The sequence below is a fragment of the Triturus cristatus genome, chromosome 9 (assembly GCF_964204655.1).
Source record: "Triturus cristatus chromosome 9, aTriCri1.1, whole genome shotgun sequence".
NCBI classification, from domain to species: domain Eukaryota; kingdom Metazoa; phylum Chordata; class Amphibia; order Caudata; family Salamandridae; genus Triturus; species Triturus cristatus.
Genome location: NC_140592.1, coordinates 902,253,656 through 902,274,781, shown reverse-complemented (window position 1 = coordinate 902,274,781; position 21,126 = coordinate 902,253,656). Strand labels below are relative to the sequence as shown.

Below are 21,126 nucleotides of genomic sequence, written 5' to 3'. Positions count from 1 at the left end.
GAAGCAGTAATGCCAGATTACCACTAACCAAGCCCAATGTCTCACATCCAAAGTCATGTCAAGTGATGGCTTTAAATGAAGTCTAAAGGGTATTACTTATGGATATAGCACTGCTCAAGAGAGTAGCCTGAAAATTAAAATTCCCCCCCCAACTTTAACCATACCTCTAACCTTACTAAGAATGCGAAGTGCACAAACCCCACCCTCTTTACAAAAGTTGCTCTACCCCTTAAATCTACTCATTCTTTGCAGCTTCCATTTATGTTGGTAGTGAAGGTGAGGGGGAACATGGCGGCCAGAAGCTAACGGCCGTGGCGGAGCTCCCTGACACTTTCCCCCAGATTCTCTGTGAAGCACAGTAAGATGCATTTTCTCAGTTTTTTCGTAACCTTTGAAAGCTCTCCCCATTCTAAATTCTATCCCTTTTTTTTACCTGGATGGTGCTTGCGGAGTCATCGGAGATCTCGCAGCTCAGGCTGGGAGGTGCAGTTCAGGAGTGGAGGAAGCGCGTCCCGGAGCTTCAGTTCCGGGCTAACCCTGGCAGAGACAGAACCTGCAAATCCGGATTCGGCGAGTGGAGGAGGAAGATCTGGTATTCAAGCGGGCTGGTGTGCTGGGGGAGACGGAAGACTCGAGGTGAGGTAGTCCCTGCTATTGAAATACAGGAAGCTCAGGAATTCGATTCAAGGAGGTATATTTTCGACCTCCTTGGAATCTGGTCGAGTCACTCCTAATGAAGTAAGTGGAGCTACTATTCCACACATTACATATCGAGATTGTATGGATAGCAGGGAACGCGACCTCCAGAGTGCCCGTTGTAGTATTATTTCGCAGCAGGGGTTTTTGTTAAATACTAACAACGCTAATAATACAACCCCGGTCAGTAGATATACACTGCGAAACAGAGCAGCAAGACTGGATATAAATACGGATTCTGTTTACCCTAATACTGGTGCTCCCCCCGCTGTCAAGATCAAAGTCTCTGCTTGCCAGGGAAAGAAAAAAGCGACCACGGAGGGTCTCTCCAGTGAAGGAGGGAAAGGAAGAGGAAGGACAAAGAAAGCTCCTCTGTCTAAAGTCAGAGTGACCCCCTCTTTAAAGTCCTTCTATAAGGTATTATCCAATCCCTTAGACAGAGGTAAAGAAGCAATCAATAAAAGTACTATGGCTTTCCCTAACAAACAGATTTCACAATTTGAGAAATCGCCCTCACCTTTATCTTCTGAGAACGATACCCAGTTGACACTAGCTGAGGGAGGTGGTATAATACCCCTAACAGACACCCGAGGCATACACCCTTCGGTTAGTGTGTCAAATAGATATTCGGCCTTAGAAACTCTAGACAGCCCCCTCAGCTGTGAAAATCAGGAAATCTCACCAGGGCCAGTTAAAACAGCAACGGAATTAGACCCAGTCGCGAAAACCTCGTTGCTTGTTGCAGAAATGCCCCATCAACCAGAATGTGAAGCTCCTAGCAATAGGAATGAAGGTGTTGGGGCACTTGCAGATATCTTACTGGCCTTAAATGAAGACATTGGAAAGAGATTCTCAATTTCCGAGTCTAACCAAGCTGATATTAAATCCTCATGTGAGGTCTTGGCACAAAAGATTGAAGAGGTCTCTAAGAGGACTGACACTCTAGAAGGGGAAATCCCCAAGTTAAGGGAAGCCTTACACAGCTCCACCGCCGAATTGGATAAGTTAGCCCTCCAAAATAGAGAATTAAAAGATAATATGGAACGGCTCGAGAACCATGCCAGGATGAATAACCTGAAAATTTTGAATGTCCCGGAGGATCTGGAGGGTAGCGATATAAAAGAATTTGTGATAGCGCTTTTAAAGGGAACAATCCTCAAGGATGTACCAGATATGGACCTAGCCTCTGATATACAACGAGTCCACCGTGATCCCTACAGAAGGAATCCCACAAGGCCTAAACCGAGGAAAATCCTGGTGAACTTCCTTACCTATACATCCAAAGAGAAAATCCTATCTCTTGCACTGAAAACAGGTCCAGTGAAGTGTAGCTTATACTCCAGCCCGTTTACTTACACCATTAGGTCCGATATTTCCCATATTACGGCCGCGAGACAATGGGAACTGGGTAAAAGGATGACAATTTTAAACACCCTGGGTGTTAAGGTTCAATTAAGGTTCCCGGCTCTCCTACGAATAATGTGGAATAACCACATGTATAATATACATCATATTGAGGAAGTAGATGACCTTATCAGGAAAATAAGGAGCGAAAAAGAGGGAGAAGCTTCATTGTAAGAATTGTCAACAATCATTTCTCTTACACATAGTCTTTGCTGAGTGCTTCGCAGAGGGATCTGGGAAATCAATATATATTTTTTTCTTTTTTTTTGTACACATAGTGTCAGGGGGATCTTGCCCTATGAGCTTATGCTCAGAAGAGAAGGGAGGGTTCCCCAGGGCAGTAAGGTAGGGGTACTGGGGCAGGATAGGAGCACGGGTGTTAGGGGAGGTAGAGGGGGGGGTAGGGAGCACAGGTGGGGTTGCAAGGGGAAATTTTTTTAAAAAATATCCTCATTCTCATAGAAACTTGGTAAATATGGTATTCAGTAAGCAACATATGGAAATTCCGAATAAAACTCGGTTAAAGGGGTAGCCACAATGAATTGATGTATACATTTTATTTCATGGAATGTTAATGGACTTAGGTGCTCACGGAGGCTTGGATTGGTAATGAAATTTCTCGAACAAACCACAGCTCAGGTCTTCCTCCTTCAAGAGTCACATTTGAGTCTTTCGGAAAGTAGGGCTTCTTTTAGTAAATTCCGCTGGGTTGAGTTGTATTATTCATCTGTGCAAGTAGGTCATACTAAAGGGGTAGTAATTTTAATTAGAACGGGTACTGGAGTGAGTATTAAATCAGTCTCCTCAGATCAGACAGGTAGATGGATCATCGCACAGATTGAAATTGAAGGGAGGGAGTTATCTATAGCATCATTCTACGGACCAAATCTCGATGATCCAGCATATATGTATAAACTCCAGGCTAAGCTAACAGAAACCGCGTCCCCAATTATTATAGGAGGCGATTTTAATGTCCTTCTTAACCCCATTCGAGATAGATCCAATAATAGTCACTATGTTGGAAATCCTAATATCCGCCGTGGGATGATTAATATGATGCATGAGCTCGGGTTGGCTGACGTCTGGAGGGTAAAGCAAGGAGACAAGACAGGTTTTACTTTCTTCAGTAAGAAACATGGCCATTCTTCAAGAATTGATTACATATTAGCTGATAGGTCTGTCTTGGAGAATGTTCTTGATATCTCGATTCTACCTACCATCCTCTCGGATCATGCACCTATATTTTTTACATTTTCATGTTCAGGAGGAAGGAGAACCCCCAGACCTAGATGGACATTAAAACGGTCAATGCTTTCTAACATCCATATTATTAATACTCTCAAAGCCTCCACAGTAGATTATTTTCAACTTAATCTGGGTTCCACTTCCTTAGAATTTGTTTGGGATGCCTTCAAATCAAACCTAAGAGGTCAGTTACATAGTTTGATTTGCTCCAAAAATCGAGAAGAAATATCAACCTTTAAAAACTTGGAAAATAATATAAGTAAATTGGAGGGCGAAAGGACAAATAATCCCCAGTACTCAAATGAAAAAATGACACAAATTAATAAAGATCTTGAACATCTACGGCAGGACTATAGAGGTAAATTAGAGACTAAAATTAAGGCACAGTGGTCTGTTCAAAACATGCAACATTTTGAATATGGCGAAAAAGCGGGGGCTATTTTAGCTTGGAAAGCAAGAGCAGACCGCGCTAAAAAAAACATAAGTGAACTAATCATAGATGAGAGTGGGGAGAGCTCAGGAAAATGGGAGGACATGCAGAGATGCCTTGTGTCCCTGTTTTCAGATCTATATAGAGAGGAGTCTTTACCAAATTCAGACAGTATTCAGAAGTGGTTGCAATCCAAAGAACTACCTATGTTAACTGAAAGCAGCCGACTCATTATAGATGCTCCTATAACAGATTTAGAAGTAAAACTATATATTAGCAAGGTTAAGAGCAATAAAGCTGCAGGGACGGATGCCCTTGCAGGCAAAGTATATAAAATACTACAGAATGAGTTAATCCCTGGGATGTGTGAATTGTTTAACTCAATATATAGTCCAAGTGGTAGAGTTCCAAATTCTTGGAAAGAAGCTACTATTGTTCTTGTACTAAAACCAGGGAAAGATCCCCGTAAAGCAGATTCATATAGACCAATCTCCCTGCTAAATGCTGATTATAAGATCTTTATGAGCATACTCGCAGGGAGATTGGTCAAAGTAATCCCCTTTCTGATAAATGGGGACCAAAAGGGCTTCATCCCTGGCAGATTTATTCAGGATCAGACTCTCCAGTTAATTGGCAGTATTGACCTAGCGATAGCAAGGACGGAGCCCCTGGCTGTTGCTGCATTTGATGCGGCTAAAGCCTTTGATCGCGTTTGTTGGATCTTTTTATGGGAACTCTTGAAATCAATGGGCTTGGGTCTAACTTTTATCCAGACTTTGACCAATTGTTACCAGGGGGCCTCTGCCACAATTTTACTAAATGGCCTGTTAACATCTAGCTTTGCCATAACTAGAGGGACAAGGCAGGGTTGCCCTATCTCGCCCCTGTTATTTGACCTGTACATAGAGCCCTTGGCTTAAGCCATAAGACTAGATGAGTCAATTACCCCTTTCAGTGTTAATTCATACAGTAGCAAGGTAGCCCTATATGCAGATGACCTACTCATATATACTAATAACCCAAGTGAGGCACTCCCTAGAGTAGAGTTAATTATGGATGAGTTTGGAGTCTTTTCAGGTTATCTTTCCAACTCGTCTAAAACGGAGGTGATGTGCTGGAACATCGAGATCTGGGCAGCTTCCATTTATGTTTACTCTTTTCTACCTTCTTGTAGGAAAGTAGGATCTGCTTTCATGGTTACACCCACCTTTTGCTGGTGTCATACAGATTTTCTGACTAGTCTGACTGGGATCCTGCTAATCAGGACCCCAGTCACTATGCTTCCTCCCCAAATTGTCTATGGTGAGTACCTTGATACACTCCTAATTGGCTTCTGGGTTACCCCAGTAAGTCCCTAGTATATGGTACTAAGATACCTAGAGTCTAGGTATACCCGGGGTCCCCTATGGGCTGCAGCATGTATTATGCCACCCATAAGGGACCCTCCAAACTCTGACTACAGGCCTGTCATTGCAGCCTGTGTGAGTTGGTGCTTGCACCTCTCACAAAAGATATAAATTTCCTTATATCTAACATCACTGCACTTAAAACCTCTAAGGCACCCCTCTAGTAGGCCGTTCAGTCCTAAAGGCAGGGTTCTCGGTTCTAAGTGTAGGGTGCACCTGCATGAGCAGGACACCCCTGCAACCTTCGTAGTCCATTCTCCTGGGTTGTCAGTGCATCAGCCATTACGAGATATAGAGCGGCCATGAGTTATCACGCAATGACCATCTCTAACCACTAACAAGATAGATCAGTTAAGCTCATGAAGTGGAAAAATCTCTGAAGGTTTCTATGTTTCACAATCAGAGGCCAGGTGGGCAACTGTTTTCCGTATGGGGGCAGCCATACTGGTAAACCAATTTCTACTACCTGCCTGGGCTACTAAAATCACCTGGTATTTTCATTGGCTCATTAAGATATTGATGTTCTCCAAGTAACAATGATGGTTAGTTAAATGGAGAAGCATCTAAGCTCTCTAGCACCTGAAGGCTAAACTTATGGTGTTAGTGCTCTTTATGGCTCATATAACAGCACGGCATACAATATAAATCAACTTTCAAACTAAAGCAGGGTCCACGTGATAGGTTTAGAATCTCACACTTGTCAGAGGGAAAACTCAGATCAGTGGACTCACTAATGTGGTCTCTTACCAGGAAGTCAACTGGGTCATCAGGCCTGATTTTGCAGCATTCATTTAACCCATCCATAAGAGTTGGCATGACATTCTTCATTAAGTAGTTTCTCAAAGGAGTAGTCTGTGTCTCAAGCATCTCTTGCTCTTGTCTCTTCACTTCCTCTACACGCTTATTCTGCAATTGGAGAACAAAGAACGTGGGTTAAAAAAAACTGCATTTTATGCATGCAATTAAAATGAAATGCCACAAACTAAAATATCCTTACATTCTACAAAGGTGCATCGCATACCTCTCCTAAATCTGTGCAATTTCTACATAAATCTACACCTTCTCTGATTGTTTCATCAACAGGATAAGGAACCCTACATTACAATAGGCTCACATTGACGGACTTATATCAACATGTTCATTCTTCATTTGTACATTATTTCATATCTCAGGGCTAGGTTCTATTTTTATAACCCACAGAAAAATTTGCGTTCAGCTAATAAACTGGTAGCAGCAATTCCTAAAATTCAACAAGCCAGAGTGGGTGGAAGATCACTCGGGGATTAAGGAGCTGTTGCATAGAATACAATACCTTGGAGCTCCGAGCTCTAACCAATACCACAATCTTTAAAAAAAGGCTGAAATCCTGGCTTTTCAAGCAAAACGAATATCTTTTTAGATCTCTATATTAGACCTGTTGCTACACGCCAGGACAATTCTAGGAGTAGCTGCGCACTATATAAGTTGTTTCATCATCATCATCATCATTACATGGCACACCACAACATGGCCATAAGGTGGAAACCTAGATGAAACAAATGCAAAAGCATTTTTCACAATTTTGCTGCTTGTGTAACACTGGAGTAAACAATGTTATCCCCATCTGTATTACATAAATGTTTTTACACTATGAAAAAAAATATTGATTGTGACACTGTTGCTAAACATATATAATACAGTTCCTGTATAATGGCTACCGCTGGTCGTGGAGTATGGGATGGGGTAGGGCAGATCGTTGTGTAGATGGGCGGACAAGATGGAAGCAGAGCTTTCCCTCTCACCTGGCCGCCCATGTTAAGATGTCCGCTGCAGCATCAGCACACAGACGTAATGTGTTGGCATGCTGGAACTGCTGACGTCATACACCATGATTCAGTGCCTTAGGCAGATCTCCCCATGCAATATGTCTGCAGAGAGGTGTTGTATGTCTGCAGTGGCACACCAAGGGCACCAGGGGCCGTAAAGCAAGCAAAGAACATGCCCCTACCTGCCCCTGGTTGGGCAATATAAAAGAAGCATAATTGGGGGGATGGGCACATGAAAATCTGTCCCGATGCCACTGCACCTAGTGCACAATTGCTAACTATGCCCCTACCTGTCTAGTCTTTCAGGCAGAATGTGCACAATTTGGTGGGGTCAGTGCTAACATAGTTTAGGCCGGTCTGGAGACAGGTAGGCTCTCAAAACTAGATGAGATATCTTTTTTCACCATTCGGTGTTTGTAGATCAGGGGCTCTTGGAGAGCAGGGGTAAATAGACTCTCGTTAGATCTTGAAGTAGAATGTAAGTGTAAGTTTGCTGGACACTTGGAAAGTTTTTTGCCTATAAAGTGAAGTTAAGAGTTGCAAGAGATAATTTTCAGTATCAGTGTAGTCGATTACAGGCTAACTGGGGCTGGTTAGCAGGCTGGTTCTGGCGGTACTAACCTGTGACAAGGTGGCACCAAGTGATATTTTGAAGGGCGGAAGTTACCAGATGCGCTCTTGTGTGAGGGATTAGGTGTTTACCAGCTTTGATCCCTTTGTATCAGCCTTGGCATCAGAGGTAGGAGTCAAGTAGCTAATATTTTGCTCAGGATTTTATAATTGACATTGAGCATTGAAAGTGGTCTGTGTGATGCCATGTACATCTTATCTTTGCCCTAATTCAGAAGCAATGCTATAATGGGATCCCTAGTTATAGGAAGAGGGCTGTGCACATTTTACACCTCACTGTATACCTCTACCAACACTAACATAATATATTCATCATGGAATTCCAAGGGTAGGCCATTTGATCGAGGGATCTTTGCTATGGTTTTTAATTGTGACTCTAACCTTGTGAACAGTGATATCATCCCACCAAGCCCTCTGCCTCCTCTAGCCATATCAACACCAATGCGTCCAGTTGCAAATATTCTCAAAGAAACTGATTGCTTATCACTGTCGAGGGCATTGGAGTATATTGAGTCCTATAATATTTTACGAGAGATTGATTTATCTTGCATTGCGAGTATACCATGTGGCCCTCTAATATTTCATCCCTAGTATGGGGCATCCTTTCTTCTCGGGGTTTGCTAGCTAGGCCAGGAGTCTCTCAGTCCCCTCATGTTCATTATGTGTTCTTGTTAAATATTCCTTATAGTCAAAACTTCCCTGGAATATAAAAAATCTCTGGATTAGATGTTCTAATAGTTCCCTCTTTTCCAGTAAATGTTTGTGCACTTCCGGAAGTCCAAGCCTAGTCTTCTGCAGTTCCCTTACCACCTGCACCTACTTATATACCTACTTGGACAGGGTGGGGCTGACTCTAGCTACTGCCGTAATGCAGTTGCCCCTTATAATAGCCTCGAAGGCTACCCAATCAATCAGTACAGAGGAGGCAATGTCCTCATTTTCTTTCAAGTATTTTTGGCAGCCTCTCTACCATTTGTCTAAAAACCTGGTCCTCCAATACCTCTATTACCGGTTTCCAATTTGAAATTGATGTCCTTCTCTTACCCCACTTCATCACCAATAGCAGTGGATTGTGATCAAATTATATTCTAGTTAGATGCTCAGCATGCTCCACTTTAGTCTGCACCTACGGAGTGCACACAAAGATATCTAATATGGCATATAAATTGTGCATTCCGAGCAATATGAGAAGTCCATTGTATCTGGCAGATGTGCTCTCCAGGAGTTTGTCAGATCTGGTTGTGTCAACAAGAGTCACAGTGCTTTTAGGTCCCTTTGGCATTTTCTGCTCCTCTTCTGAGTGACATGGTTGGTTGAGTCTCTATTTGAGCCCTCTCCGACTGTCAACATGGAGTTTGCCACTGTTAAATCTTCATGGATACTTGCTGCCGCAAACATCTGCGGTGGTTCTCTCTTGCATTACTTGCTGTCAAATTGTAGGATTTGGTTGAGTCCTTCTGTCCTTTGTCTCCAGTACTGTCACATTTGCATTCTGGCATTTACTGGTCTGCTGTTTCCTTCTGTTGAGTTCATGAAAAGTTTGCATTATATAGTATGATGTTCACCATTGCACCCTGTAAAAGGTGTAGTGTGCAAACCCATGCCAAGTAGCCAGGAATGGTATAATATATCACACATGACCTAGCCAAAATACATAGGCCCTGGTCATCAAGCTAGGGCAGGATTGTCTAGCATTGGTCCGGATGGGCCATATCAAAACAAGATTTTCAAGATATCTACAGAAGGTAATTTTCCATGCAATAGTATAAAATAATAATAATTTACATTGTCAGTCTTTATCAGGAAAATCAGGCATGAACCTAGCTCCTCTTAACCTCCCAACAACTACAGAATCTCTCAGTCACTGATTCTGCTTAAAGTTAGTGATATTGACCTCGGACAAAGAAAACCAATCTCTATTTTTTAGATGAGCCCACTTCAATGAGCATGGCTGTATGCCATAAGGGTGACTTGCAACTCAGTAGCGATTTTCACCCAAGAGCACTAAGAATGCTAGGAATTGGAGTTTCACTTACTGTTATAAGTATGGATCTAGACATAACGGCATGCTTGGAACTATCGGGTTACACATTTTTTATTGGATTCCAAATCCGTACTAGCTTCTTGTGGGCAGTTGGAAGATATGCATGAGGTTTCGTCACAATTCATTTCCCATCCCATCCCATGCTAAAGATACTGCAGCAATAGATCACTTTCCAATCTCTCGGTTTTGGAAAAATGTGAGTTCACACAAAGTACCTAATAATTTTGAAATCTGTTCTAAGATATCTCCACATTCCCTTCCGTCTTCAGGTTCCATGCATCCATTGTATTACACAGCATTTGTCTCCTAACGTTCACAAACATCTTTTTTTAAAGTAGTCTTAGGTACAATCCTCAGAGCAAGAAGTTACTCAACGACTGGTGGGTTGTGGACAACAAACTCACATGTCACATCTAATCAACACTAGCAGTAAGCATGTCAATTGGATAGTGCCACCTATTACAGCAGTTTTTTTCCATTCCCCCAATAATTGTCTGTCTTACCAGGAAATTAGGCCTATATACTTTTAAAACATTTATCGAAATCAAGACAATGTCAGCACTACCCCTTTTTTAAAAAGGCGTCAACCAAACTACCAAATATTGTAACCTACCTATTGTATCAGTTGGGCTGTTATATACATTTTCAGTTTTGGAAAGCATGTTTTCCAAGAGACATGCCATCACTGATGAAGGTGAAACACAGGGCTTTTGTACCTCAAAATAAAATTGTTTTGCCCTTCAAAACAATGCCCAATGAAAACTACATATAAGCTTGACTATTTAATATGTTTCTGTCTCTATTACCCAACTGTCAAAATTGTAAGCACTTGTCAGTATTCAAGTCAAGAAAGCTTTATTCGATTGTAAGCAAACCATCATAAAAGCACAATAGCAGCATTTCATACGTGTTAAAATTTATATGGAATACGTTTAGACAAATTGATAAAACATTATTAAACTTCACATGCTTTCCTGAGATTTAAAAAGAAAAACGTTTAAAATAGAGACAATTGTTTTCTTAGACACAGAACTTTTTTCAAAAAAAGAGGTTAAATGTCAGTATTAAACATAATATAAATAGTTAATATTTACATCTTTGTCTCCAAAGGAGGGAGAGAGAGAAAAGAGGAATATCATTGCATTTTTTAATTTTGTATAGCCCGTGTACAATCTTTAAGCAACTTCCAAGTGCTGTGAATAGGAAAGTAGTGACAGGAGAGAGGGAAAATGAGGAGAGAGAAAAGGGAAATGTTGGGGCACTCTGGAAGTTTGTGTAGTACATGTGCAATCCCAAAGCTGCTCCCAAGCTAACAAGGGGAATGAAGATTGGGTACATGGAAGAGGAGAACATTATAGACTGTTGGATGCTTGTTTAATTGTTATGCTGCCCCAAGACTACTTCAAAGTGCAAAATGGGAAATAGAAAGAGGAATAAGAGATCATGAGTGAGAGGTACATGAGGAAACATGGATTTATATTGTTTCATATGAAGGATTACATTGCACCTTCCCAGCTGTCTCTTATTAGTTCCCTATGTAGTTCTTTGAAAAAGCCTTAGGGTGGCACAATGTCCCACTCTTCCCTCTACCTCTGATTCTGTTCCCTTTCAGCACTTAAGACGCTTTAAGGCAGCATATTTTGTTTATGCAAACCACTTGCCATAAAGTTCCTTTACTCCTTCACTCATCTTTCCTGTTCCCTCCTTGAAACCTCTGTTCTCGTGCAGCCCTTTAAAGTATTGTTTTGATGTACATAACCATTTATTATTAAGTAATATAAAGGATAAATATTTTTACAAGCCTTCCTTGCAAACTCCAGCCATGTAGCACCTTATTGGACTTCACGGACTGCTGATTGCTTGATGTTCCTTTTTAAATTGCTAGTGGTTATTGTGTGCGTCAAGGAAAGTGATAGGAAAGCAAAACCTTGCTCCATCCATTTCAAAAGTCTTAATTACTTTGAAGTTTATGGAAACAAAACACTCTTTCATGAAGTTTCTTTAATTGTAGTCCTGCCCCTTGGGGATGATCAGCAAGTCATGATTAGAGGTCCAGTGAGTTATCTGAAACAGAGGTCAAAGTGAATGATTTGAAATGTACCTCATGGAAGTCAAAACTCACAGCAGTCAATAGAAAGTTCTGAAGTGAAAATGTCTTCTCCTGAAAGACGCATCTTTAAACCTTGCCCAAGATATAAATACACACATATTTCAAGAGAAGGCATTTTCATTTCTGCAGACTTTCTACTGACAGCCTTGATCTTTGACTTTCATGAGGCACATTTCAAAGCATCCACTTCGACCTCAGTTTCTGACCTGGGGGTGTGCACGCTCCTCGAGAGAGAGACTGGGCACTGGAAAAAGATGCTGCGCACACATGCGCGTAGCTTACTGGGAACATAGTCCATCCTTCATTGCAGGCAAATTGTATACTAGGAGAAGAAACGGGATACTCAGGACAGGGAGTAGCTGTTCGACTAATGGGATGTAGTGCTGACTGGTCTGTTCTTCCTTGCAGGCAAATAGGAGACTGGCAGGAGAAAGGGGATATTTGGGAGGAAGAGAAGCTGTTCAACTGATGGGATGTAGTGCTGATTGGTCGATTTTTCCTTGTAGGATCAATGGGAAAGTTACAAAGGCACAAAAGGTAAAGGGAGGAATTCATGTAATAAGTCTCACCATTGGCAATTGCTTGGAGTATCATTCCAACCTATCGTTCTTTCACCACTGGCAATTGCTTGGAGTAGCATTCCAACCTATCGTTCTTTTGCCCACCATGCCACCTCAGTTTGGATACAGCCTTCTGCAAATCAGTCTTGACCATGATACAATAGGAACAATCCAGCTCAAATTGCAAGACCAGGTCCTCCCTGAACCAGAACACAAGCAACCCAAGACCAGTTTCACCGTGATTGGAGCTTGTCAGATGTAGCTTGGTTCCATTGGTATGGTGTGTACTAGACCCATGTCTGGGCAATACATTGTCACTCAGGGAGGTGCATCAAGCAAACAAATGATAATGGGAGGAATGCTTGCAATATGCCTAACCACTGGCAATCAGTCGAAATAGCATTCTAACTCATTGGTCTTTTGCCCATCATGGCACCTCAGTTTAGACCCACCCATGTGCAAATCACGCCTGCGCCTGCTCCAATAGGGTGAGTCTAGCCCATCTGCCAGGGCCGGTCCTCCCTGAACCAGAACACAACCAATTCAAGACTTGTAATAGAAAAAGTTGCTGAACATCAGCTTTGAAGATTGTCAACAGTATGTGTGTCTAAGTAAAGAAATAACTGGGGTGCTGGTGGCCAGGTGTACTTGGAGAGCTGCACATGGTGGCAGCATTAGTTTGCAATCCCAAACTGGTGGAGACAGAAGCTCTGTCCTCCCCTGGTAGAAGTGGTGAGGTGGGGTGGGAGAGAAGCTAAGGACAAGCTTTTAGCAAGGGGAGAACTCTTACTTGGCATGCACAAAATTACATATTGCCTAAAGAGCCAAAATACCAAGAAACAGCCCGGTGCAGGGAGTCGAACATGTTTTAGCGTCCTTGCTTGAGTGCAACAGAAATGCGGATGCGTGTGCATTTGTGAGACATACCCACTCTTCCCAACGAGCAAGCTTTTCTGCTGCCTCTTCTGCCTCTTTTCTCTCCCTTTCAGACTTTAATCTCAATACTTCAACCAGATGCTCTTCGGCTGCTTTCTTTTCTTGTTTAGCCATTTCTTCAGGTGTTAAGCCGTAGTTCCGTGGTTCCCCAACAGTTTCGGTGATGTGTTTTGTCACTGTTCTGTACTGGGGGTCATCATCTGCTGCTACATCTTCAACAAAACCACAAAGTTTTAGACAACTTAATAAACGAGATATTAGCTACAACCTCAAGCACAACATAATTATTTTTGGATGCAGTGGAAAGCATACATTGGGGACTTATGCATATAATCTGAGCAGCAGGTCATCTGGCCCTGCAGCAAAACCTTTTTGGACTTTCTGGATGGAAAGAAAGAAACACTGTTGTCAAAGGCTATTCAGCACTTGCTTAACATCAAGACTCAACTGGCTACAAAAACTGTGACTAAGAACCACCCTAAAGAACAAGTTGCTTACCTTCAGTAACACTTTCTCTGGTAGAGACTATATCTAACTGTAGATTTCTCAACTTGTGAATACCCTCAGGTGCCAGACTGGATCCAGAGAATCCTTGATAGCAATTCTCTTGCATGTCAATAGATGGGGTTATGTGGCTCCACGTCCGATCCATCCCACCCAGGATGTGACGTCAGGGTCACTATTTCTGTGCCACTTCCATGCCCTGACATTAGGTTCTCTCTGATCTCCTTCTGTGCTGTTGGATGCAGAACCCATAGAAATCTAAATGTGTCAATTACAGAGCTTTAGTTTGGGATCTTATTAATTGATCTTATGAGTCCATTCCACAGAACAGGCGGAGGATGGGACAGTGAGGAATCTGTAATTTGGTGGAGTCTCTACAAGAAAAGGCGTTACCAAAGGCCACTACCATATCCTTCTGACAGAGACTTCTAAGCCCAGATTACTCACTCTGTAATTTTTGTTGTTGTACTTCTATATAGCACAAAGGTATCAGAGTGCTTTACATGAACACCAGTTGCGTTAGACGGACACATTAATTTAGTTAAGCATGGGGAGATTAAGTGATTTGCCCAGAATCACAGGATGTTGAGCGTCCCTGCCGTGACTCGAATCTGGTTCCCCAGCTTCGAGGTTGACCTCTCTAGCTGTTAGGCTACATCCTCTCCCATAATAGATAGCAAAGCAGCACCACCCCCGGCAGTGGGTCTGAGGAATGGCTCAAGACCATGAAATCCTGCTAGACAGATGGGTTGAAATGACCCTTCCAATGGACCTGGCTATCCAGGCATAAGTGTTTTGTAAATGTGTGGAGGGACACCCACGTAGCAGCCTGGCAGACATCCGAGACTGGCACACTGCACACCAGTGCAGTGGTAGCAGCCTTTACTCTGGTGGAATGAAACCTTCTGGGGCTTGCTTGTTGGCTAGCCTGTCGTAAATCTTAACAGAGAGAACTATCCACCTGGAGATGGTTCCTTTTGCACTGCTTTTCCCTTTTTTGCTCCAAAGAAGTCCATAAATATGTGATCATCCAATAAATAGTTTCTGAGGCAATCGATATAAAACTTTTCTATCAAAACTGCAGGAACCACAAGGCATTTTCTATGGAGCATTGCAACAGACTTGTGAACAGTATGCAACTGGTTGGACTCTCACAATTCATGTACTTGGAAAACCAAATATCAAGTTACAGCTAGGTGTGAAACAATTCAAAACAAGGATTATTCTGTGCATATAATGCATGGATGCAATAAAGAATTAAATGTCTGATCACACTGTGTACTTTTTAGATGTAAAATAGTCCCTCATATATTCGGATTGAGATGCATGGATACACACAAACAGCCAATAAAAAGAAGGTGAAACTAAAATACTAATTTACGCTGGTCTCAAATGTGATTGACAACACATTAATCCAATAGCTGAAGGTCCCTGAGCCAAATAAGCTAATGGCTGAAGGAGAATGAACCAAAGCCCCTTCGAGTATATGCGGAATACTACAGAATTGGCATGAATGGCGCAAATGTCATCACACTTCAAACTTTACCTAAACATTCTCTTGCTATGATGACTGCGACATGTGCTAAAATACCAATGTTGTCATTATGAGTCCAATGCATGATTCTTACCTATGTGATCTGGGTGGATTTCGAGTTCATCAAAGTAATTGAGAACAGTCTCGTCTTCTGTGTTTAAGTCCCTGAACAAGGCAAGATTCCTCAAGTATCGATCCTGAGTGTAGTGAGTTCCAACAACAACACTTTCAGGAAGATTGATTATACGTTTCTTAAGGAATTCATCAGAGGCATCTAGGGAGAAAATATATTCTAGGAACAAAAAACATGAACAGTCAGAGACATCCCAGCAAAATGTAGATGCATTTCTTAAGTGTGTGCATGCAGAAATAAACAAGGCCAGTGAATACATGTGAACACAGAAGAGCAGGTCAATATCTGTTAGTCCTTGCTTTAGACTAGAGTGTCTTCTTGGTGAAGGGGGAGGTAATTACTGTACCCAGTAAATACCGTTACCATGGAGTGAGGCATTGAAGGGGTACGATAAATACCTTCAATTCCAAGTGTGTACACCAAATGGGGAATTACATGTGTGCTTCAGTGTTTACCACTCTGATTTCCGCATGTATTTGGTTTTACACTCATATTTTGTCCAGGTACATTTCACCAGGTTTGACCTATCAGTCCGGGAAACATTGAGGGGGTGCACAAAACAAAACAGAACCAATTGAGCAGGGATTGAATTTAACATCCCGCTCAGAATCAAGACCCAAGTGTGAAAACCTACAAGAAGTGTCAGTAGTGGTATGTGAGGGCGCAGAAGAGAGAAGCTTTTGGGGAACGGAACGGATGTGAGTAGACATCAGTCCTTTTACACGAGTGCACAGACAATGACAGTCTGTGTAATGGACGCTCAGACTACAGATTCAGCCTTAAGACTGAAGTGTGTAGGCTGTGTCATTCTGGCAGTGTGAGTGCCCAGAGGCAGGGTCAGCGATTCAGTTTCAATGCACAAAAAAACAGTGTCACAGCCTTGCGGTATAGGTGTATGCAGACAGTGTCAGACCGGGGGTGTGAATGTAGAGAGACTCGAGAAAGTGATAGCTGTGGTGTTTAGATACACAGACGCACTTCTAGGCCTGGGCTATGAATGCTGAGAGGTAGAGTCAGCAAAGGGGTATACATGCAGAGAGAGAGAGTGTCAGCAATAGGGTATGAATGCATAGAGAAAGTGTCACATGTTAGTTGAGAGTGCACAGAGCAACGATCAGCTCTCAGGTCTGAATGAACTAAGGTGTTGTCTGCTCTAGGGTACGAATGGAAAGGGTGTGTTAGTCCTATGTTATGAATGCAGAGGCAGTGCCACACAGACAGTGCCAGCGGCGTGGCATGAATATATAGAGGAAGATGAAGTCACAAGTTACAGTGTGCAGACGCGGTGTTTGAGATGTGAATAGGAGGCACAGAAGCAATTGCAGCCCCACATTATGAATGTACAGAGGCAGTATTAGGGATTAGAGCATGAATGCAGAGAGGCAGTGATAGGGACACAGCAAGACCACACACAGATAGCGTTAGGTGTAGAGAATGAATGCACATAGGCAGCTTTGGGTTAGAGTATGAATGCACAGAGGCAGCTTTGGGTTAGAGTATGAATGCACAGAGGCAGCTTTGGCATAGAGTATGAATGCACGTAGGCAGCTTTGAGGTAGAGTATAAATGCACAGAGGCAGCTTTGGGATAGAGTATGAATGCACAGAGGTAGCTTTAAGATAGAGTATGAAAGCACAGAGGCAGCTTCGGGCTAAAGTATAAATGCACAGAGGCAGTTTTGGGTTAGAGTATGAATGCACAGAGACAGCTTCGGGATAGAGTATGAATGCACAGAGGCAGCTTTGGATTCGAGTACGAATGCACAGAGACAGCTTTGGGATAGAGTACGAATGCACAGAGGCAGCTTTGGGTTAGAGCATGAATGCAGAGAGGCAGTGTTAGGGACACAGCAAAAATACACACAGATAGCGTTAGGTGTAGAGCATGAATGCACATAGGCAGCTTTGGGCTAGAGTATGAATGCACAGAGGCAGCTTTGGGTTAGAATATGAATGCACAGAGGCAGCTTTGGGTTAGACTATGAATGCGCAGCGGCAGTTTTGGATTAGAGTATGAATGTACAGAGGCAGCTTCGGGATAGAGTATGAATGCACATAGGCAGCTTTGGGATAGAGAATGAATGCAGGCAGCTTTGGGATAGAGTATGAATGAACAGAGGCAGCTCTGGGTTAGAGTATGAATGCACAGAGGCAGCTTTGGGATAGATTATCAATGCGCAGAGGCAGCGTTGGGATAGAGTATGGATGCACAGAGGCAGCTTCGGGATAGAGTATGAACGCACATAGGCAGCTTTGGGATAGAGAATGAATGCAGGCAGCTTTGGGATAGAGTATGAATGAACAGAGGCAGCTCTGGGTTAGAGTATGAATGCACAGAGGCAGCTTTGGGATAGATTATCAATGCGCAGAGGCAGCTTTGGGATAGAGTATGGATGCACAGAGGCAGCTTCGGGATAGAGTATGAATGCACAGAGGCAGCTTTGGGTTAGAGTATGAATGCACAGAGGCAGCTTTGGGTTAGAATATGAATGCACAGAGGCAGCTTTGGGTTAGACTATGAATGCGCAGCGGCAGTTTTGGATTAGAGTATGAATGTACAGAGGCAGCTTCGGGATAGAGTATGAATGCACATAGGCAGCTTTGGGATAGAGAATGAATGCAGGCAGCTTTGGGATAGAGTATGAATGAACAGAGGCAGCTCTGGGTTAGAGTATGAATGCACAGAGGCAGCTTTGGGATAGATTATCAATGCGCAGAGGCAGCTTTGGGATAGAGTATGGATGCACAGAGGCAGCTTCGGGATAGAGTATGAATGCACAGAGGCAGCTTTGGGTTAGAGTATGAATGCACAGAGGCAGCTTTGGGTTAGAATATGAATGCACAGAGGCAGCTTTGGGTTAGACTATGAATGCGCAGCGGAAGTTTTGGATTAGAGTATGAATGTACAGAGGCAGCTTCGGGATAGAGTATGAATGCACATAGGCAGCTTTGGGATAGAGTATGAATGCACATAGGCAGCTTTGGGATAGAGAATGAATGAACAGAGGCAGCTCTGTGTTAGAGTATGAATGCACAGAGGCAGCTTTGGGATAGATTATCAATGCGCAGAGGCAGCTTTGGGATAGAGTATGGATGCACAGAGGCAGCTTCGGGATAGAGAATGAATGCACAGAGGCAGCTTTGGGATAGAGTATGACTGCACAGAGGCAGCTTTGGGTTAGAGTACGAATGCACAGCGACAGCTTTGGGATAGTGTACGAATGCACAGAGGCAGCTTTGGGTTACAGTATGAATGCACATAGGCAGCTTTGGGTTAGAGTATGAATGCACAGAAGCAGCTTTGGGTTAGAGTATGAATGCACAGAGGCAGCTTCGGGATAGAGTATGAATGCACAGAGGCAGCTTTGGGATAGAGTATGAATGCACAAAGGCAGCTTCGGGATAGAGTATGAATGCACAGAGGCAGCTTTGGGATAGAGTATGAATGCACTGAGACAGCTTTGGGATAGACTATGAATGCACAGAGGCAGCTTTGAGTTAGAGTATGAATGCACAGAGGCAGCTTTGGGATAAAATATGAATGCTAGAGTATGAATGCACAGAGGCAGCTTTGGGTTTGAGTATGAATGCACAGAGACAGTTTTGGGATAGAGTATGAATGCGCAGAGGCAGCTTTGGGATAGAGTATGGATGAGCAGAGGCAGCTTCGGGATAGAGTATGGATGAGCAGAGGCAGCTTCGGGATAGAGAATGAATGCACAGAGGCAGCTTTGGCATAGAGTATGAATGCGCAGAGGCAGCTTTGGGATAGAGTATGGATGCACAGAGGCAGCTTCGGGATAGAGTATGAATGCACAGAGGCAGCTTTGGGATAGAGTATGAATGCACAGAGGCAGCTTTGGGATAGAGTATGAATGCACAGAGGCAGCTTTGGGTTAGAGTATGAATGCACAGAGGCAGTTTTGGATTAGAGTATGAATGTACAGAGGCAGCTTTGAGATAGAGTATGAATGCGCAGAGGCAGCTTCGGGATAGAGTATGGATGCGCAGAGGCAGCTTCGGGATAGTGTATGAATGCACAGAGGCAGCTTTGGGATAGAGTATGAATGCACAGAGGCAGCTTTGGGATAGAGTATGGATGCACAGACGCAGCTTCGGGATAGAGTATGAATGCACAGAGGCAGCTTTGGGATAGAGTATGAATGCACAGAGGCAGCTTTGGGATAGAGTATGAATGCACATAGGCAGCTTTGGGATAGAGAATGAATGCAGGCAGCTTTGGGATAGAGTATGAATGCACAGAGGCAGCTTCGGGATAGTGTATGAATGCACAGAGGCAGCTTTGGGATAGAGTATGAATGCACAGAGGCAGCTTTGGGATAGAGTATGGATGCACAGACGCAGCTTCGGGATAGAGTATGAATGCACAGAGGCAGCTTTGGGTTAGAATATGAATGCACAGAGGCAGCTTTGGGTTAGACTATGAATGCGCAGCGGCAGTTTTGGATTAGAGTATGAATGTACAGAGGCAGCTTCGGGATAGAGTATGAATGCACATAGGCAGCTTTGGGATAGAGAATGAATGCAGGCAGCTTTGGGATAGAGTATGAATGAACAGAGGCAGCTCTGGGTTAGAGTATGAATGCACAGAGGCAGCTTTGGGATAGATTATCAATGCGCAGAGGCAGCGTTGGGATAGAGTATGGATGCACAGAGGCAGCTTCGGGATAGAGTATGAACGCACATAGGCAGCTTTGGGATAGAGAATGAATGCAGGCAGCTTTGGGATAGAGTATGAATGAACAGAGGCAGCTCTGGGTTAGAGTATGAATGCACAGAGGCAGCTTTGGGATAGATTATCAATGCGCAGAGGCAGCTTTGGGATAGAGTATGGATGCACAGAGGCAGCTTCGGGATAGAGTATGAATGCACAGAGGCAGCTTTGGGTTAGAGTATGAATGCACAGAGGCAGCTTTGGGTTAGAATATGAATGCACAGAGGCAGCTTTGGGTTAGACTATGAATGCGCAGCGGCAGTTTTGGATTAGAGTATGAATGTACAGAGGCAGCTTCGGGATAGAGTATGAATGCACATAGGCAGCTTTGGGATAGAGAATGAATGCAGGCAGCTTTGGGATAGAGTATGAATGAACAGAGGCAGCTCTGGGTTAGAGTATGAATGCACAGAGGCAGCTTTGGGATAGATTATCAATGCGCAGAGGCAGCTTTGGGATAGAGTATGGATGCACAGAGGCAGCTTCGGGATAGAGTATGAATGCTCAGAGGCAGCTTTGGGTTAGAGTATGAATGCACAGAGGCAGCTTTGGGTTAGAATATGAATGCACAGAGGCAGCTTTGGGTTAGACTATGAATGCGCAGCGGAAGTTTTGGATTAGAGTATGAATGTACAGAGGCAGCTTCGGGATAGAGTATGAATGCACATAGGCAGCTTTGGGATAGAGTATGAATGCACATAGGCAGCTTTGGGATAGAGAATGAATGAACAGAGGCAGCTCTGTGTTAGAGTATGAATGCACAGAGGCAGCTTTGGGATAGATTATCAATGCGCAGAGGCAGCTTTGGGATAGAGTATGGATGCACAGAGGCAGCTTCGGGATAGAGAATGAATGCACAGAGGCAGCTTTGGGATAGAGTATGAATGCACAGAGGCAGCTTTGGGATAGAGTATGACTGCACAGAGGCAGCTTTGGGTTAGAGTACGAATGCACA

At 43.3% G+C, this 21,126-nt stretch overlaps 1 protein-coding gene across 1 annotated transcript in view; it reads right to left on the bottom strand.

Moving 5' to 3' along the window:
* Positions 1–21,126, bottom strand: part of AK7 (adenylate kinase 7) — a 274,267-nt gene that overhangs the window by 35,304 nt on the left and 217,837 nt on the right. The window contains exons 15-17 of the mRNA XM_085628033.1: positions 15,399–15,596; positions 13,258–13,478; positions 5,929–6,087 (exon numbers count right to left, since the gene is read on the bottom strand). Of these exons, the coding sequence (XP_085484159.1) occupies positions 5,929–6,087; positions 13,258–13,478; positions 15,399–15,596 (578 nt within the window). The remainder of the gene's footprint in view (positions 1–5,928; positions 6,088–13,257; positions 13,479–15,398; positions 15,597–21,126) is intronic.